At 38.4% G+C, this 21,263-nt stretch overlaps 1 protein-coding gene across 6 annotated transcripts in view; it reads left to right on the top strand.

The window, feature by feature from the left end:
• Positions 1 to 21,263, top strand: part of PUM2 (pumilio RNA binding family member 2) — a 110,564-nt gene that overhangs the window by 36,998 nt on the left and 52,303 nt on the right. For all 6 annotated transcript variants that reach the window (XM_054021705.1, XM_054021704.1, XM_054021701.1 and 3 more), the window contains 6 exons: positions 8,794 to 8,899; positions 9,264 to 9,451; positions 10,178 to 10,350; positions 12,855 to 13,125; positions 13,448 to 13,541; positions 20,967 to 21,092. In XM_054021705.1, the coding sequence (XP_053877680.1) occupies positions 8,794 to 8,899; positions 9,264 to 9,451; positions 10,178 to 10,350; positions 12,855 to 13,125; positions 13,448 to 13,541; positions 20,967 to 21,092 (958 nt within the window). The remainder of the gene's footprint in view (positions 1 to 8,793; positions 8,900 to 9,263; positions 9,452 to 10,177; positions 10,351 to 12,854; positions 13,126 to 13,447; positions 13,542 to 20,966; positions 21,093 to 21,263) is intronic.

Here is a 21,263-nt window from a genome sequence, read left to right as displayed (position 1 = left end):
ATAAAATTTAGCTTGTTTAGATTCTTAGCTTGGTTAGTGAAGTTTTTTGATCTTAGACAAACCAATTTTTCAGGCATCTAAAGACCATATTTACAATATTGAAGGTGGTGTCTAAGTTAACTCCAGTATCTAAGAACTATGGTAAATGGAGCGATCATGTTAACATATTGGGCTTGTTAGCTGATAAGGTTGGGGAAGAAGAGCAGGCAATGTAAAGATTGTGTGAAATTCTCTGCTGTTGCTTTCTAAGAAGTTATTTCCACTAACCCAAGCCTGGGGTGCTGGGGCTTTTACAGGATTCCTGGATCCAAAGAAAAATAACAATTATAAACTGGCTGGAAATTAGGGCAATTTATAATACCCTTAGTGGCATGGCTTCTTCAATGGACAACCTTAGTGCTGATAGACCAGTGCATGTGCCATGGCCTAGGAAGGAGGAACAAAAGCTTCCTTCCAGAATGAGAGGTGCAATTTTAAATAATCTGAAATACTCTGCCGGTTAAAAATAGCCTTTTCCTTCATTCAAACTAGATTAACACCCACAGAGTGAGAGACTTTAAAAACACTATTATAAAGTCTCTTAGGAAATTCAGAGAAATGCATACTGAAAGCTAGACTTATTACTCTACTTGCTGAGGATCTGACAGTTCTGCAGCTAACAAAGAGTCCATGTACATCACATTAATGAAGGGCTACTTGTCCCTTTGCTGACGTAGTGGAGGTGAAATCTGAAAAAAGATGTTGATTATACAGGGTAGCTTTAGGAGGTTATAGGAATCGGGTGTAAAGATCAAATCAAAAGTGATTCTGTCATTTAGCCAATACAGTGATAAATATGAGTTATTCAAATGGCACACAGGCCTCTTGATAAAATATTCCTTGTTTTTTGTGCACTGTATCAAACATATCGTTAGGCTTGCTATTCTCAGTCTCATTAAGATTTATTCCATCTTAAAAAGATTGAATTTATTTTGAATCTTATTTTCAAGTTTTTCCAGTTAAGTCTCCAAAAGTGACTGCAGCTTCAAACTCTGATATCATAGTGGCAACTGTGAGATATTTTGCAAGTATGCCCCATCTATACTGTGTTGCTTGTTATGCCAGATCACTTGAAGACAATGCAAAGAAGTATGGTTTGGCTATTGTCCATTTGGAATATATTGAGAAAACTGAGTCAAGGCAGATGTAGCCTGGGCCAAGAGGCATTCTTAAGGAAATCAAGATAAACCAAATTGTGGATACATTTATTTTATTATGGACCTAATAACCAGTATTTTATGTAAACAGAATGTAAACTGATGCAGTGATGTTTCCTACATTTGCAGACACCAACTGTATCAACCACAATACATGTGATTTCAATGCTTTGATTATACAGCTAAAAAGTACAATATGGTTGTGTACAAACTGACATATGCTAGATTACTTTACACAAGTATTGAGTGAAAAGAAAAAGATAGCTCTTTGTAAACAGTTATTTTTAAAATTAAACTGAAATATCAAATCCACAACAAATTATTGTTTTACATGCATGATGCACTAACTTCTTAATTACTTACCTAGCTGTCTTTCAGAAAATTAGAGAAATGCCTTTTGACAATCAAAACAAACAATATTTCAACTTAACATGTTAGAGATCATTTTTGGGCTCTGATCTTTCTAAGGAAAGTATTATTTCTTGATGAGAAAACAAATTTGAAGTTTTAGCTGGTGAGCATTTTGTTTTTCCCAGTCTGATCTATAGTCTCTAAGCACCTTACAAACCCTAATGAAATAATCCTCTCAACCACGTGAGGTAGGGTACATTCCAGGTACTTTATCCTAACTTATATCAAATGTTCCAAAGGGGCTTCTACCATTTCTTCAGGAGCCTATTCCACATTTCTTGCTTTCAGGAAGTTTGCTGTATTTTCCATAGATTTCCCTTTTCTTAATTCTTTTACCCAAGTGACACATGTTAGTACACCCTAGTTTTGTGGTGTGTTTTTGTTGTTTATTCCCTGAACTCCAGATTGTTTTCTTGGCACCAGACTGAACACGGTATTCCAGGTGTGGTCTCATCAGAGCTGTATCAAGAGCAGATTATCTCTTTTATGATGTGATTCTTCTGAATGTGGGAACTAAAAAACTGTGTCAGTTTTTTATGCCAGTTGTCACTGAACACCTTGGTATAATTTGTTTACTGTTTAACCAATGAACACCTCGGGAAAAGTCAGAGACTAAAGGCTTGTCTGCACTTGAAACACTACTACAGCAGCATGGCTCAGCACTGCTGTAGCACTTCAGTGTAAATGCAAGCTATGCTGCTGGGAAGGGTTCTCTCATTGGCATAGGTAATCCACCTCCCTGAGATGTGGTAGCTAGTTCGACAAAAGAATTCTTCTGTCAACCTAGCGCCGTGTACACTGGGGGTTAGGTCGGCTTAATTACACTGCTCGGATGTTGATTTTTCACACTCCTGAGCAACATAGGTGGGTCAGCCAAACTTTTTAGTGAAGACCAGGCCCAATTCTTTTGCACTTTTTGTAAAGTGTAGTGTTGTAATGCTCCTAGAACATGTGAATAGCAGTAGCGTAGCTGGGGTGGGAGCGGGGCAGTGGCCGCTCCCCCACTGAGCACAAGTGGCGCCTTGTCAATTTCTTGGCACCCTTTTAATTGTTACTCACCGGGGGGGAGCAATCAAAAAAAAAAAAAAAAGGCGCCACCGCTGTGGCACTTTTACTCACCCAGCGGCTGGACCTTCACTCGCTCCGCGGGTCTTTGGCTGCATTTCCGGCGGCAGGTCCTTCAGTGCTGCCGAAGACACGTGGAGCGAGTGAAGGGCCTGCCGCCGAAGACCCGGAGCGCCGCCAGGGGAGTAAAAGCGCCACAGCGGGTGGTGCCCTTGTTTTTGATCACTCCCTCTGTTCCCTCCACCTGGCTACGCCACTGGTACTTTTTTAAAAAACGTCCAGATAGTTTTTTCTTCCCAGTGAAGACATCGTTCCTGTTATGTTCTCTTGTTCTCACATATGCGTTTTTCTGAATTGAATTTCATTTCCCTGATCATATTCCTAATCCCCATAGGTCAATTTATTTTTCTGTCTCTGCAGGGGTTCAGCACTTCCCATTTTAGTATCTGCAGGTTTCATTGGGCTGTTAATTCTATACTTGGGCTCATTAATGATCCCAAGTCTACATCAGAATTTTCCAAGCTAGTGTTGCCATTTGTTCATTTATCATGACCATTTGTTGGCAGTCCTTCAGCTAGCTTTCAATCTGTAAGGGTGATCATATCTAAACCAATTTGAATTAATTTTATGAGTAAGACCGAATAAGGTGTTTAGCTAAATATTTATCTCCCTTGATCCACTTCCATGCTATAATGCAGTAGTGGTTTACTTCAGAAGAAAACAAGATGAAAAGAAAAGTTTTCTACATAAAGAGATTCATTGTATTGCAGAGGTCTTCCTCTGTTAGTCACCTGAAAACTGATTACCCTTTTTAGCTGTGCCTCCAGTCTTATTCTTTGCCGCTTTACCTCTGACTTTTTCTCTCTTTCTTCCACTTTCCAACCACAGCTCCTGCTTATTAATTTCACAGGCTTTTCCCCCAGTTTGGTTGTCTCCCATTAGTCATTCTCCTGTGACCCGCCTTAGGATCACAATCTTTACTATATATCACTGCTTTCTAACCTAATTGCCAGCCTCCCCCTCCCCCCTCCCACACACACACAAAAGGTTGAAAATACACAGCAGTATCTTAAGGATTAAGGGAAAAAAATCCTTTCAAGAAAGGCCATACAGTAAGCCAGTGGCAAGCAAGAAAAATAACGTTGTCAGACTGCTACTGGAACACTGTGTCAAGTTCTGGTGTCAGTATTTTAAAAAGGAAGTTGGAAAAATTGGAGACGGTTCAGAGAAGAGATACAAGAATAGGTAGTCTGGAAAATGCTCCTTAAAATGAAACTAAAGAAGTCTGTTCAGCTTATCAGAGAGCATGTTGAAAATCTGTTTAATCGTATCCCATAAGTAACTACACAGGGGGGAAGATGTGTTACTAGAGAGCTCCATTAATCTAGCAGACAGACAGAGCAATGTCCAATGGCTGGAAGCTGATGTTGGCAAAGTTCAAACTGGATATTTTTAACATTGAGGGTGACTAACCCCTGGAACAGTTTACCCAGGGATACGGTTCATTTTGCATCACTTGAAGTGAAAGGCCTGTTTTGCCTTTGCTTCTCTGTTACGCGGCAGAATGAATGACATGCCTGTCATAGAGGTGCAGACTGCTTTTTCAGGTACCACAGAAGAAATAACAGATGGGAATTAGTTTGGGCTGTTCCTTCCCTTAGCTAATCACTAGCTAAATAACCACATTTTAATTATGATGAACACCACAATGTTTGCTTAACTATCAGCAGTCAGGAAGAACCAGGTCAGTCCCCCTCCTTAGGGAAGATTAAACCCTCATAACTTGGGCAGGGAAAAATCCTACCTATGTACTTCCATTCTCTGTGGGCAAATTCAATTGTGTTGTTAAATTGTCACAACAGCAAAATGTAGCATCTACCTGTTGGCACTGTCCCAGACAAATTTGGACAACCAAAGGTAGATCTGTTTGCATCCTAAAATCAGTTGTAAAACACCTTGCTTCTCACAAGGAGCAGCAGCCATGGACCTGCTATCCTAACCATTCCTGAAATACCTCTTTAATTCCTTTCCTGCATCCTCTCTCGTGGGCAGGACTCTGCAAAAGATGAAGTTTAGTCCTCTTCTGGTTCTTGAGCAAAGTAAGCTGTCATGGGATAAGAGGGAAGGGCCTCTCATGGATCAGTAACTGATTAAAAGATAGAAAACAAAGGATAGGGATAAATGGTCAGTTTTCAGAATGTAGAGAGGTAAATAGTGGTGTCCCTCAGGGGTCTGTACTGGGACCAGTACTGTTCAATATGTTCATAAATGATCTGGAAAAAGGGATAAACAGTGAGGTGGCAAAGTTTTGTATCATCTGCAAATTACTCAAGATAGTTAAGTCCAAAACAGACTGCAAAAGGTTACAAAAGGATCTCACAAAACTGGGTGACTGGGCTACAAAATGTATTTATCAACATTGAATTTCCAAGTAATGCACATTGAAAAACATAATCCCAACTATACATATAAAACAATGGGGTCTAAATTAGCTGTTACCACTCAAGAAAGAGATCTTGGAGTCATTGTATATAGTTCTCTGAAAACATCCACTCAATGTGCTCCTAACAGAACGTTGAGTATTATGGATAGATAACAAGACAGAAAATATCATATTGCCTCTATATAAATCCATGGTATTCTCACATCTTGAATACTGCATGCAGATCTGGTTTCCCCATCTCAAAAAAGATATGTTGGAATTGGGAAAGGTACAGAAAAGGGCAACAAAAATGATTAGGGGTATAGAACAACTTCCGTATGAGGAGAGATTAATAAGGCTGGGACTTTTCAGTTTGGAAAACAGATGACTACGGGGTATATGATAGAGGTCTACAAAATCACGACTGGTGTGGAGAAAGTAAATAAGAAAGTGCTATTTACTCCTTCTCATAACACGAGAATTAGGGGTCACCAAATGAAATTAAAAGGCAACAGGTTTAAAACAACAAAAGGAAGTACTACTTCAAACAACACCCAGTCAACCAGTGGAATCTTTGCCGGAGGATGTTGTGAAGGCCAAGATTAGACAGGGTCCAAAAAAAAAAACCTAGATATTGATGGACCTATCCTCCTTGAACTTAGCTATTAGCCAGGATGGGCAGGGATGCAAAATCATGCTCTGAAGTGTCCCTAGCCTCCGTTTGCCAGAAGCTGGGAATGGGTGACATGGTATGGATCACTTGATTACCTGTTCTGTTCACTCCCTCTGAAGAACCTGTCATTGTCGGACGACAGGATACTGGGTTAGATGGACCATTGATCTGACCCAGTATGGCCGTTCTTATGTTCTGGCTGCTCTTCTCGATGAGACACTCTACCAATAGACAATACTCCTGTGTTTTGCAAAAAATCCTGCACACTGTTTCAGGGATAAATAAATGTTATTCCAATCTTTCCTCACTTGGCCTTTCTACCATCCCTGTCTGACCTTCAGCTGGATAATGGAAGTTATATAGAAATAGCTTCATTTGAGAGGACACAAAATAAACATGCTAGAAGTGCATGACAATTTGATGACCTGATCAGATTTTGATTTAATCTGCTCCATTCTTCCCATCAGTTTTTTGCTTTTGGTAGCTGTAATCTCTGCCAGAAAAATCTCTGAACTGAATGATCGTATTTGCACTTTCTATTGGAAGTGCCACTTTTTCTATAAACACACTTTTTTTATAGTTTTCATAAAATGGCTTTATTTCCCTTCTGCCCTATCCTGGGACATTCAAAAGGAAAACAGCGGTGCCTTTACAGGCATAGATATGGAGTTTAAAGCTAGATGGGACCGTTAGTTAGTAAGCCATTAAATTTCACTCAGTTACCTAGTATTGAGGAATCCTGCATGGTCCTCGAGATGTACTTCTCCATCCTCTGAGATCTAAATACTTCAGATCTTTGCAAACTTATAGAAGACATAGTGCTTTGTCCCACATGAAAAACTATTATGTGGACACCTGGTGATTACTTTTTAAAATATACAGTATAGAAACAGACACTTAAGCATCTTCCATTGCAGTCTTTGACATGAAGACACTGCATACCTAAATATTATCATGAACATAGATCCTCCTGAACACAGGGAAAATGTGCTCTGTCTTTCTAGTTATTTTCCTCCCTTCATTTATGACTTTTTTAAAATCCCACTGTAAGAACCAGTGATTTTAATATGAAGAATGGGGAAATGGCCTTCAAATTTAATTTAACTATTCACCCACTGATTCTATCCACCAACTTTGTTCCTGGCTAGTAGGTTTCTGAGACATTTGAAGCCTCATTAATCCTTTAGTTACTAGAGGGGAGAAGCAACTCTCTTGACTTCAGCTTTCTGATCGCTAAAGAAGTAGGATCTCATGGTCTCTTCTTGCTGCCCTACCAAATTCATGGCCGTGAAAAATGTGTCCTGGACCATAAAATCTGATTTCCCCCATGAAATCTGGTCTTTTGTGTACTTTTACCCTATACTATAAAAATAGCCTATACTACGGGATAAAAGTATACCAAAATACAGCGTTTCTCAAACTGGAGGTCCTGTCCCAAAAGGGGGTTAATACAAGGCTATTGTAGGGGCTCATGGTATTGCCACCTGTACTTCTGTGCTGCTGTTGGCACAGTGCTGCTGGGAGCAGCACTGCATTCAGAGCTAGGGTCCTGGTCAGCAGCTGCTGCTCTCCAGCCCCCAGCTCTGAAGGCAGTGCAGAAGTAAGGCTGGCAATACTGTGACCCCTCCCTACAATAACCTTGAAACCCCCTTCTGGGTCAGGACCCCAGTTTGAGTCTTAAGGGTATTACATGTTTATATTTTGCCATTTTTAAATACAAATTCATGTTTTGTTACACCACCATGAAATGTAAGGTTTAAATATCTGAAACAGTGAAATTCAAGATTCTTAAAATGCTATGACCATGACATTTATGAAAATGGACCGTGAGTTTGGTAGGGCCCTACATATATGGCATTAACTTTGGTCAGTTTTGCTAGTGCAGTTTATGTTCCTTATCCCAACTAGCAGTAGAGAGGATAGCAGCAGCTGCATAGGCACTATCTGCAGACTAGGCGAAATAGTGTTGCATCAGATTATAGTTGTCCTATTTTTTTCCACTTCCAGAAGGCCTAGAAACTTGTTTTAAATGGATCATTAAATTCTGCAGAATTGGATTAATATTCTCCTTTCAAATGTTTTCCTACTTTCCACTAACAAATAGATTTTTAAAAATAAATGCTGGGTTACAATTTTTCAGTGTGCACAAACATTACAATCCAATGAAAGCTGTATTCTTAATGTGTTTGAGAGGACTTAGATGCACACCACAGTGGTAGAGTTGGTACACCTAGTTATATTGCCATTGATGATTATAGTTCTAAAGCAAGATAGAAAAAATTATGATGTAAAAAGACTGGTGACATAGGAATGTTTTTGATGAAGTTAAATGCAGTGCCTGCTTTCTGAAATGGCTTTGGTTTTTCTACCTTAGAAGTAGTAACTTGAGCAAACCCTATCGCTGAGGGGAATGTCTGAGATTTCGAACCTTTAATCTGTAGGTCACTGGGTCAAACATGGCAGGGTTTGTAGTAAGGTAGAGGTAGCTGAACTGCCATCATGCGGATAGTTATTATCTGAAGTTTGTGGACTTGGTCCATTTCCAAGTTAACACAACCACATCATGAAAACTACCTCTGGATTTGATATTCTTGTTAGTTGCCTAGGCTGAAAGGTCAAGATTTTGAATCATGATGGAAACTGGAGTGTTTTCTCCCCTTTAGAGATGCAACGTACTAGGTGAGGGTTGAAGAACATCAGCACATTTGCATGGGAAAGCTTCCATAGTTACTGTTCATTCTGTGTGAGTTCTGGGTAACTAGTACCTGAGTCTTAGGTTGTCAGTTGGGCTCCTTTCATGAGGAATTAGATGCTATTTTTCACTCTTTAAATGTTGTTTAAATATAATTTGTTTCCTTCTGTACATTTAACATCTATAAAATGTCTAAATTAAATACCTAGAATTTTTTTGTTTCATTGATGGAGCATATCCCCCTTAGTTGTGCTGTTAATATTTTTGGCTATTTATAAGAACTATTGGTTAATTTTTGGCTATTTTAAATGAAGTAACTTCCCCTCTTAAATAGCTGTTACCTGCCAAAAAGTTTTGGGAACCTGATGATTCAGCAAAAGATGGACAAAAAGGGATATTCCTTGGTGATGAGTGGAGAGAGACTGCATGGGGAGCTCCTCGTAAGTGATTATAATACGCATTCAAAGATCATTCCTGTTAACTGTTATCTGAAAGTAATAGTTTTATAAAACCCTAGATATGCATTAAATTTTAAATTGTTTTCCCTCATGTTAATTCTGAGAAATCTATACTGAACAAATGACAGTGGTACACCAGTAACACTTAACATCTCAAAACTGGGATACAAGATTTTTTTTTAAATATATTCAGTTATAACTTTTAAAAATAAAACTGGCTTTGTACTTAATTGTCATGTTCTGGTCTTGCTTAATATGTTCCCCTTTATGAAATGTTATCAGCTTTGCAAGTTATACTGTAAAGGACAAATTAGTAATTTTTTATTTATTTTTTTTTTTTAAACAGACCATTCTATGTCCCAGCCTATTATGGTACAGAGAAAGCCTGGACAGGGTTTTCATGGAAACAGTGAAGTAAATGCTGTATTGTCTCCTCGATCAGAAAGTGGTGGCCTTGGAGTGAGCATGGTAGAATATGTGTTAAGTTCCTCTCCAGCAGATAAATTGGATTCCCGGTTTAGGAAAGGAGCTTTTGTAAGTAATCTAATGCTTTAAGCTTGCATAGTTACTTACAGCAGTGCTATGAATTCTTGTACATAGTTGTGTTTTTTTACTGCATTTTTCCATTTCTCTTCTATCCTTCCCTCCTTCTCTTCAATTGAGGAATGTGTAGTTCTTACCCACCACTTTTCCTTAGTTGGAAGGTCCTAACATGAAGGGGTTAGGGAAAAGCATTTGGGGAGTTGTTGGCCTTGAATAAGTATCTCAGGAAAATTATTGCATTTATTTACCAATCACCTTCAAATCCAGTCAGAAAAATAGGCACTGTACAAATCACTGGTGAGCTGTAAAAGCTCTTAATAACTATATTTAAAGCAAAATACAAAATGGCGTTTGGGCTAGAGCTTCATATTATTTGTGTTCTTAAAAACACTTCTTTGTTTTTTTAAAACAAATAAATAAAAATCAAACAGTATATAGTGATCTAATTTGTGGTGTTACTGCTTTCCCAGCACCGCTATAGTTAAGGTTGAGTTAACTTTTCCATTATAAATCCTGACAATGCCCTTTTATGTTTTAGCAATTACTAATTGCATGTGGTTGAAACTTCATAAACAAGTTACCTACCAAATGCAATTTCATTTAGAACAAAATGTTTGTATTTTTTACGTGCACTATAGTGTAGAATTAGGTCATCTTATGGTGCTCCTTTTGTGTTCTTGTTAAATTTTCAGAATCAAACAGATTCTTTTTCCTCAGGGCACTAGAGATGCTGAAACAGATGGACCTGAGAAAGGAGATCAGAAAGGAAAGGCTTCTCCATTTGAGGAGGACAAAAACAGAGATCTTAAACAAGGAGATGATGAGGATGTTACTAAAATAAATGGCAGAGGTTTGCCAAATGGAATGGATGCCGATTGCAAAGATTTTAAGTAAGCTTTTAACTGTTTCTCAAGAAGACAAGCATATCTCTTTAGGGATACATGCAGTTCTTGTTTGTGTCAAATTCAAACATTTATTCAGCTGTAGATTGATTCTTTTATCTCACATCCTCCCCCTCCTGCTGTGCCACATTACTTACAATTTCATTAGCCCATGTGTCATTTTTCATGAGAGAGAAAAGTTCATCTTAAATAAATAAAGCTAGTAGTTCTTCTTCAAAATAAATTACTACCCGCAAAAGGCAGTGTGTAACACATGTTAAAGGGGGCTTTAAGATTTTATCCTATTAATAAATCATGAACTAAATTACTTTCTGTAACTTTTTTTTCTTCTTAAACTTCATAACTTTCACATCTGGCTCATGTGTTATGGAGTTAGTCCTGCAGAATTTTAATGTAACCTCTAATTTTGCTATAAAGCAGTGCATCCTCCCTCTGCATAACCTGTCGGAACCCCAATTCAGTTTCCATACACAATTTGACCAACATGATATGATTCAGCTCCCTTCTCAGCCAGTCAGCACCATTCTGAATGCTGATGAGAGTGACATTTATTCTGGGGGGTTTTTTTTGTTTGTTTCAAAAGGAGAGGGTCCAAGCTTGGGAATTGAACGTTGATCCCACTCATAACAACCCAATCAGCCGTCACAAGCAGCCACCCTATTTTATCTAATCTTTAATTAAACCTTTGGTACTTTACAATTACCAGATTAATCACCTTGGTATCTAAATACCTATCTAATGAATCCTTGATAATTGACATGATCATTGACAAACAGAAAACTACTGTTCAGACTGCTGCTTATAAGGCCATCTTAATATGGATGGGAGAATGGGGAGGTACAAAAGTGAGTTAAAGATCATAATCTTCAATTCTTAATATTCTTACTTTTCTTGGTCTAAAATTGAACCTATATATTTAAATGTTTGTTTGATTTTACTTTTATTTTTTAAATTTTGGAAGGTAAGGAAATGCATATTTACCCTACGGATAAGAATGAATCCTCCAGACCCATTTCTAGTCTTTTGGATAAATACATGATTGCCCATATTAAAAACAAACAAAATAACAAACACGTTAATTATGCCAAAAGAGAAATCCTCAACATATTATGTATCTGAAAAGCTACAGTCACTCCTTTGGAATGCATGCTACAGTATCAAAAATAAAACATTTTTCATTCATTTTAATAAATTGTCTACTGCACATGCAGAGTAGATTAATTTTAATCTATTATTTTTTTTTAAATATCAAAAGCAATGACAATATTAAAAACAAAATGGTTTCCAAATTGTTTTTAGAAATTTTTTTTTATTTGCATAAGTGCAGAAAAGCATCCAAACCCAGTAAACCTCTCAAGAAATAATAGAGACGGCTATCTAAGTAAGTGGCCAATTTGAAGCAGAGTTATGAATCTCTGCAAATAGAGGTTTATAATTGAACTATTGACACAACTTTAACTATAGCAACACAACAGCACCACTGTAAGGAGCAAACCTATCCTAACTAAAAATATTTTTTTAAAATGTTTGTACTATTTGTCCTGTATCTCTTGACATTTATATTAAAATAGTATTTTGAATTAACTTGTGGTATGGGTTTTCTTCCTATATAATTCTTATTTATAAGTGAAATGGATATTGAAATAACCAATGCATGAAACTTTAGTTTCTTTGGTTCCTAGCTTGTGCCACAGGCAAAGAAAAGGCAGTACTAAATGGTTTTTAATGCTTAATCTAGGTTTGGAGTTACTAGCTGGGTTACTAGCTGACAAAAGTTCCCTGCCATAGTGTTGCTTTTTGTCACCATCAAAGCACTAGAGTGGCTATATGTGCTCTGGAATGAATCAGTTTGTTAAAAGTTGAGAAGCTTTATGGTGTTTTCTGTCCCCCAACAAAAGACTGACTTCTGATTTTTGATACTGGAAAGTTCAGAGTTATGTCTACAGATTTGCTGGAGGCACCCATGCCTTCATTTCAGTGAGAAAGATTGAAACCTTTGAGTGCTTCAGAGATGAGAGAAGTAGGACTGACATATCACTTCCCATTTGGGTAGTGGAGTGTGATACCTTACCAACCTTTGACAGCACACTAGGGTGCTTTTAGTGTACAGTAACATGGTCCAAATGGCCAGGTAGTGTGCTACATGCCAACATGCTGTAGATTTACACCCCACTTGCCAGGCACTGACTCGCCATCTAGACAAGCCCTTACAGGTGATCGGCAGTTCACATCATTTCATTCATAAGAGTCTGGAAGTATTTTTCAGTAGGCTTTATAACACAAGTAAACGGATAAAGCTAAAGGTGTGCTTTTTGCTAGGTCACCATTATATCCCTGTTAAACTGCTTACAGTAAATCTTCTTTCTCTTAGTTATATTTGTAAACTTTTTCATGTTTAAAGATTCTCCTTCAGCAGATTGTAATATGCTTTGTCCATTATTGATTTATTTATCACGGCTGTAAGAGGCTATCTTTCAATTTCCTCTATGCAGTCGTACTCCTGGAAGCCGACAAGCCTCCCCAACAGAAGTAGCTGAGCGCCTGGGTTCTAACCCTAACTCCACAGAAGGATTAGGCCCACTTCCCAATCCTGCAACCCACAAACCTCTGGTAGAAGACTTTTCAAACCCAGAAACTCAGAATCTGGATGCCATGGAACAAGTTGGTCTTGATTCTTTACAGTTTGACTATCCGGGCAATCAGGTACAAATGGACTCCTCAGGAGCTACTGTAGGACTTTTTGACTACAGTTCTCAGCAGCAGGTTAGTGCTGTTCTTCTAGAACTGATGGGAATGTGGTTAAAATATTCTGTGGTTTGAAGATGTTGCAATTAGTTTATTCTTGATAATTAACGATTTAAGCATAAAATTCTTGATGTATTTCACCTCATTAAACTCCTATACTTGAGAGAGAGTAGGATGGGAACAAATAAATGTACTTAAATTTCTATGTAATATATGTTGTGCACAATTTTCCATCCTATTTCAGAAGAGTCTTGGTTTAGAGTATTTTATATGTAAATTCTAAACTTTAAGTATATCTCATATCTTCAAATTGAAAACTTAAGTGTTTGCTATTTCGTAGCTTTTCCAGAGGACTAATGCGCTAACTGTCCAGCAGTTAACAGCAGCTCAGCAGCAGCAGTACGCATTGGCTGCAGCTCAGCAGCCACACATAGGTGAGATTTTTATAATGCATAAATATTTCAGAGGTCAGTGACAAAAAGCTGACAATGTATTGTTTTGCTGCACTGCTCTCAGTTTACTAAATATCAAAGCTAATTCAAGTTTGCTGGTTTGTGGTGTTCTAACTAGTTAATAAATAATGGATAGTATATATATGCACTGGAAAGAGAAATATTAGTGATCATTTGAAAGAGATGCTGTATCAGATTGTTCCTACTCTATATAACAGTTTTTCAAATTGCATTTTCAGTTTTTTGTTTCCTCCACCTAAATATTTGTCACGACACTTGTGTTCAAATGATTGAAAATTAGTTTTGCTTATGTAGAACTCTATATTGAAAATATGGATGAGACTAAAAATGGGAAATACACTTATTTTAATGCCATAAAGTACCATATATACTTGTTCATTAGACTGTTCGTTCATAAGCTGACACCCCCCCTTCCCCAAAGATGGTTAGGTAAAAATAGCAAAAACTGTATTACCCTTTCATAAGCTGACCCTATATTTCAGGGGTTGGCAAACTTTGGCTCCCGGCCATCAGGGTAAGCAGCTGGCGCGTTGTGATGTTTTGTTTACCTGGAGTGTCTGCAGGCACGGAGCCCCTCAGCTCCCTGTGGCCACGGTTCGCCATTCCCAGCCAGTGGGAGCTGCGGGAAGGGCCACTTCCCTCAGCTCCCATTGGCTGGAAACAGCGAACTATGGGTAAAGGGAGCTGAGGGGCTCCGTGCCTGCAGACACTCCAGGTAAACAAACCGACAATGTATTAGATATTCAATTCAATGATTCCATAGAGTTTAAAATCATCAAATTTTCATGTAGACCTGTTTATAAGCCGGCCCCCGCTCTTTGATGCGTCACACTTTTACCAAAAATATTCGGCTTATGAACAAGTATATATGGTAAGTGTAAGTGAAGCAACTCATTCATTTGTAAAATGGGAAAATACTTAATATACCTCCCAGAGGTGCTGAGGTTAAATTAATATTTGTAATAGCCCATTTAGATCCTCCAGTAAAAGGCACTATAGAAGTGCAAAATAGCTTTTATTGTGTTGATTAACTTAATTCCTTCATAAATAGCTGCTTATCCTAGAGGTTCCCTAGCAATAGACTAGTTAAAGTAGTGTTGAATTTTGTATTTAAAGCAGGGCTAAAATCCCGTTGTTTAAGACTTCAGTGTTTGAATTTAGTCTACATATTTCTTATGAATCCTGAGGGTTTTTTTGACTCTTATGAGTTGCTGCAAAGTCCAAACTTTACACACCAACACTTCAGTAAAGTCTTAAGGAAAAGATAAGCTTGTTTTTTTAATTTTTACAGCTTAGCAGAAGTTATTCACTGAGTCCTGTTTTGTGAGGAGCTCTGTGCTAAGCATCCCCTGGTTCAATGAAACAGCAGTGCCTTGCAGAGCCCTTGGTGCATTGATATCTTAGCAAGAATACGTTCTACTCCCTTGATGCTACTGCCTGAGTGTTCTCAGGAGTCAAGGTAGCCGCAGCAGTAACTACAGGAAAGCTGAGTTATCTTTGTGGAGGCATCAGGACACAAATGGGCTTCTCGAGGGCTACTGCTTCAGTGATCTGAGACAACCCAACAAGGGAGCCCCTCAAGTTGGGATACTTTGGTGAAGGAGCAGTGGACTCCAACTCCTGGACTCACCTCACTTTCATCCTCCTTCGCCACCTTGCTCCTGGGGTCTGGGCATCTATATGCAGTGGACATGAGTGAGTGGAACTGTTGGGGAACGGGGGAAAGAAATGGGAAGTGCAGGCCCAGCTGAGACCTGTCCATGTCCATCCATGCTGTGGTGGTTCACCCAGGCTGTCATTCCAGTTGAGGGGCTCTCCTCTAATCTGTTAATTAGTGCAGGACCCTGAGCATCTTCAGCTGCAAGTCTTCCAGTCTCTTTTCTCTCAATATAACTATTTGTATTATCACAGCACCTAGGAGCCCCAGTCATACATGGAGCTTAGATGCTAGAAAGATTAGTGATACATAAATGTTGACAGTGCATAGGTGAGTAAAATTGAGTTGGCAGTTGTGAAAGGCAGACCAGCAACATGAGGCTGTCAGGCAGTTAGAGTGGTATTAAGAACGGCCATACTGCGTCAGACCAACGGTCCATCTAACCTAATATACTGTCTTCAGACATTGCCTAGCCCAGGTGCTTCAGAGGGAATGAACAGAACAGATCAATTATCGAGTGATCGATCCCCGTTATCCAATCCTAGCTTCTGGCAGATAGAAGTTTAGGGACCGCTGGAGCACGGGGTTGCATCCCTCACCTCCAGAGCTAATCCCCATCGATAGACCTAGTCTACATGAACTTATTTGTTTTTTGAACCCAGTTATACTTTTGGCCTTCACAACATCCACTGGTAATGACTTCCAAAAGTCAACTGTGCATTGTGTGAAGAAGTACTTCCTTATGTTTGTTTTAAACCTGCTGCCCATTAATCATTGGGTGACCCCTGGTTCTTGTGTTATGTGAAGGGGTAAATAACACTTCTCTATTCACTTTCTCCATACCATTCGTGATTTTATAGACCTCTGTCATATCTCCCCTTCGTTCTCTCTTTTCCAAGCTGAATAGTCTGTCTTAATTTCCCCTCATAGGGAATCTGTTCTATACCCCTGATCATTTTTGTTGCCCTCTCTGTATGTTTTCTAATAGGACTGTCAAGCAATTAAAACAATTAATCGCGATCAATCACGCTGTTAATAATAGAATACCATTTATTTTAAATATTTTTGGATGTTTACTACATTTTCAAATATATTAATTTCAGTTACAACACAGAATACAAAGTGTACAGTGTGCAATTTATATTTTTTATACAAATATTTGCACTGTAAAAAACAAAAATATTTTTCAATTCACCTAATATAAGTACTGTAGTGCAATCTCTTTATCATGAAAGTTGAACCTACAAATGTAGAATTATGTAAAAAGAAAAAAAAATACTGCGTTCAAAAATAAAACAATGTATAACTTTTGAGCCTACAAGTTCACTCAGTCTTCCTTCTTGGTCAGCCAGTCATTCAGACAAACAAGGTTGGTTACAATTTGCAGGAGGTAATGCTGCCTGATTCTTGTTTACAATGTCACCTGAAAGTGAGAACAGGTGTTTGCATGGCACTGTTGTAGCTGGCATTGCAAGGATATTTACATGTCAGATGCGCTAAAGATTTATATGTTCCTTCATGCTTCAGCCACCGTTCCAGAGGACATACTTCCATGCTGATGATGGGTTCTGCTTGATAACGATCCAAAGCAGTGCGGACTGACACATGTTCATTTTAATCATCTGAGTCAGATGCCACCAGCAGAAGGTTAATTTTCTTTTTTGGTGGTTTGGGTTCTGTAGTTTCCACATCAGAGAGTTGCTCTTTTAAGACTTCTAAAAGCATGCTCCACACCTTGTTCCTCTCAGATTTTGGACAGCGCTTTAGATACTTAAACCTTGAGTTGAGCGCTGTAGCTATTTTTAGAAATCTCACATTGGTACCTTCTTTGTGTTTTGTCAAATCTGCTGTGAAAGTGTTCTTAAAATGTGCTGGGTCATCATCATCATCCGAGACTGCTATAAGAATGGCCATACTGGGTCAGACCAAAGGTCCATCTAGCCCAGTATCCTGTCTACCGACAGGGGCCAATGCCAGGTTCCCCAGAGGAAGTGAACCTAACAGGTGTAATGATCAAGTGATCTCTCTCCTGCCATCCATCTCCATCCTCTGACAATAGAGGCTAGGGACACCGTTCCTTACCCATCCTGGCTAATAGCCATGAATGGACTTAACCTCCATGAATTTATCCAGTTCTCTTTTAAACCCTGTTATAGTCCTAGCCTTCACAACCTCCTCAGGCAAGGAGTTCCATAAATTGACGGTGCGCTGTGTGAAGAACTTCCTTTTATTTGTTTTAAACCTGCTGCCCATTAATTTCATTTGGTGGCCCCTAGTTCTTATATTATGGGAACAAGTAAATAACTTTTCCTTATTTACTTTCTCCACATCACTCATGATTTTATATACTTCTATCATATCCCCCTTAGTCTCCTCTTTTCCAAGCTGAAAAGTCCTAGCCTCTTTAATCTCTCCTCATATGGGACCTGTTCCAAATCCCTAATCATTTTAGTTGCCCTTCTCTGAACCTTTTCTAATGCCAGTATATCTTTTTTGAGATGAGGAGACCACATCTGTACACAGTATTCAAGATGTGGGCGTACCATGGATTTATATAAGGACAATAAGATATTCTTTATCCCCTTTTTAATGGTTCCTAAAATCCTGTTTGCTCTTTTGACCGCTGCTGCACACTGCGTGGACGTCTTCAGAGAACTATCACGATGAGTCCAAGATCTTTTTCCTGATTATTTGTAGCTAAATTAGCCCCCATCATGTTGTATGTATAGTTGGGGTTATTTTTTCCAATGTGCATGACTTTACATTTATCCACATTAAATTTTATGCATTATAATGAATTTCATGAATTATAACAACATGAAATATATGCAGAATGCAGGTAAAACAGAGCAGGGGACATACAATCCCCCCCCCCCCCCCCCCCCCAGGAGTGCAGTCACAAAATTAATTGATGCATTATTTTTTTTAACGAGCATCAACAGCATGGAAGTATGTCCTCTGGAATGGTGGCCAAAGTATGAAGGGGCATATGAATGTTTAGTGTATCTGGCACGTAAATACCTTGCAATGCTGGCTACAACAGTGCTATGCGAACGCCTGTTCTCACTTTCAGGTGACAGTGTAAATAAGGAGCAGGCAGCAGTAGCTCGAATAAATGTAAACAAACTTGTTTGTCTGAGCGATTGGCAGAATAACAAGTAGGACTGAGTGGACTTGTAGGCTCTAAAGTTTTACACGGTTTTGTTTTTGAGGGCAGTTATGTAACCAAAAAAAAAAAAATCTGCATTTGTAAGTTACACTTTCTGGATAAAGAGATTGCACTTCAGTACTTGTATGAGGTGAATTGAAAAATATTATTTCTTTTATCATTTTTACAGTACATATATTTGTAATCAAAAATAATCTAAAGTGAGCACTGTGCACTTTGTACTTTGTATTCTGTGTTGTAATTTAAATCAATTGAAAATGTAGAAAAACATCCAAAAGTATCTAATAAATGTCAATTGGTATTCTATTGTTGTAAGTGCGATTAATTGCGATTAATTTTTTTGAGTTCATTGCGTGAGTTAACTGCGATTAATTGACCGCCCTAATTCCTAATATATCTTTTTTGAGATTGGACAACCAGAACTGCATGCAGTATTCAAGATGTGGGCATAACATAGATTTATATAGAAAATACCATAATACCGCTGTCTTATTATCTATCCTTTTCCTAATGATTCCTAATAGTCTGTTTTTTTGACTACCATTGCAAAATGAGTAGATGAGTACACCATGTCTCCAAGATCTTTCTTGAGTGGTAGCAGCTAACTTAGAGCCCATCATTTTGTACATACAACTGGGATTATGTCTTCCAATGTGCGTTACTGTGCTTTTATCAACATTGAATTTCATGTACTATTTTCTTGCCCACTCACCCGCTTTTGTGAGATCTTTGTAACTCTTTGCAGTCAGCTTTGGACTTAACTATTTTGAGTAATACTGAATTGTCTGCAAACTTTGCCATCTCACTTTTCTCCCCTTTTTCCAGATCATTTATGAATATGTTGAACAGATCCTTGGGGGACCCCGCTATTTACCTTTCTCCACTGTGAAAACTAACCATTTATTCCTACACTTTGTTTCCTATATTTTAACCAGTTACTGATCCATGAGAGGACCTTCCCTCTTATCCCGTGACTGCTTACTGTGTTTAAGAGCCTTTAGTAAGGGACTGGGTCAACATTGTCCATATGTTTGTTGACCCCTTCAGAGAATTCTAATAGATTGGTGAGGCATGATTTCCCTTTACAAAAGCCTTTCTCAACAAAATGTGTTCATCTATGTGTCTGATAATTCTGTTCTTTACTATAGTTTCAGCCAATTTGCCTAGTACTGAAGTTAGGCTTACCATCCTGTAATGCCAGGATCACCTCTGGAGACATTTTAAAAAATCAGGATCATATTAGCTATCCTCCAGTCATCTGATACAGAGGTTGATTTAAATGATAGGTTACATACCACAGTTAGTAGTTCTGCAATTTCATGTCTGAGTTCCTTTGAAACTGTTGGATGAATATCATCTGGTCCTAGTGACTTATTACTGATAAATTAATCAGTTTGTTCCAAAATCTCTTCTATTAATACCTCAGTCTGGGAGACAAGGTGGGTGAGGTAAAATCTCTTAATTGGGCCAAGTTCTGTTGGTGAGAGAGACGAGCTTTCTAGCCTCACAGTGCGCTTCTTCAGGTCTTCTTTCAAAAGACGAGCGAGGGAGCTTAAATTCGTTATTCAAAAATCATGGTGTCTAGCAGAGTAATAAATTTAAGCTCCCAGACTCGTCTTTTGAAATCAGACCTGAAGAAGAGCTCTGTGTGGCTGGAAAGCTTCTCTCTCACCAGCAGAAGTTGGCCCAATAAAAGATATTACCTCACCCGCCTTTGCTCTCTAATGTTTTGGGACTGACACCGTCACACGTATATTGCATACCTCATTCTGGGACAGTTCCTCAGATTTATCACCTAAAAAGAATAGCTCGCATGTGGGAATCTCTCTCTCATCTTCTGCAGTGAAGACCAATGCAAAGAATTCATTTAGCTTCTCTGCAATGGTCTTGTCTTCTTTGAGTGCTCCTTTAGCATCTCCATCATCAGTGGCCCCACTGATTGTTTGGCAGGCTTCCAGCTTCTGATGTACTTACAAAAACTAACAGCAACATTTTTTTTTTCTTTTGCTAGTTGCACTTCAAAATCTTTTTTGGCCTGCCTAATTAGGGCACCCCTGCGCTCCCTCTCCACCCAACATTTAGTCGGCTATATAGTACAAGTCATGGACAGGTCACGGGCCGTGAATTTTTGTTTACTGCTCATGACCTGTCCACGACTTTTACTAAATATACCAGTGACTAAAACATAGCCTTAATTATTGTTCCACCAGATTTCTCTGATGCTTATTATATCAATAACCTCATTTAATAGCAGGCACTCAAGTTCACCATCTTAGTATTTAGACTTCTTGTATTTGCATATAAGCACTTACAAAATTTGTCAATATTTAGTGGTCTGTCGTCATGTGACATAACTGAATGGGGTTAGGGTGGAGATTTTGTGGTTAGAAAAAATGAAAGTAATGATTTCTCTGCTACTTTGTATTCACTTTAAAACATCAAGAAGAGTACATGCAGTACTTGTTTTAATACAGGTATAACTTGTGATCACATTGATTAAATGTGAAATAATGTCTGTTGGATCTATTTGCTACAATTAAATCTTTGTTTATTAATACAGCAGGGGTATTCTCAGCAGGCTTGGCTCCAGCTGCTTTTGTGCCAAACCCGTACATTATCAGTGCTGCTCCTCCAGGTACTGACCCATACACTGCAGCAGGGTTAGCTGCAGCAGCAACACTAGCAGGTAACACATTTTTTTCTCAATTTTTATTGTAACTTACTGATTTTCTTTGAGAAAATGATTGGATTTGTAGATAAATCAGTATTTGTAGTTCTGAAGATTTTTTCTGTGAATAATTAAGAGGGCATAATCCACTTAATAAACTGCCCTTCTTTCTGAATATTTTGTACTCTC

Source organism: Malaclemys terrapin, chromosome 3 (genome assembly GCF_027887155.1).
Source record: "Malaclemys terrapin pileata isolate rMalTer1 chromosome 3, rMalTer1.hap1, whole genome shotgun sequence".
Taxonomy (NCBI): domain Eukaryota; kingdom Metazoa; phylum Chordata; order Testudines; family Emydidae; genus Malaclemys; species Malaclemys terrapin.
The sequence above is the reverse complement of the archived record's forward strand: the minus strand, read 5'-3'. Positions and strand labels throughout refer to the sequence as shown.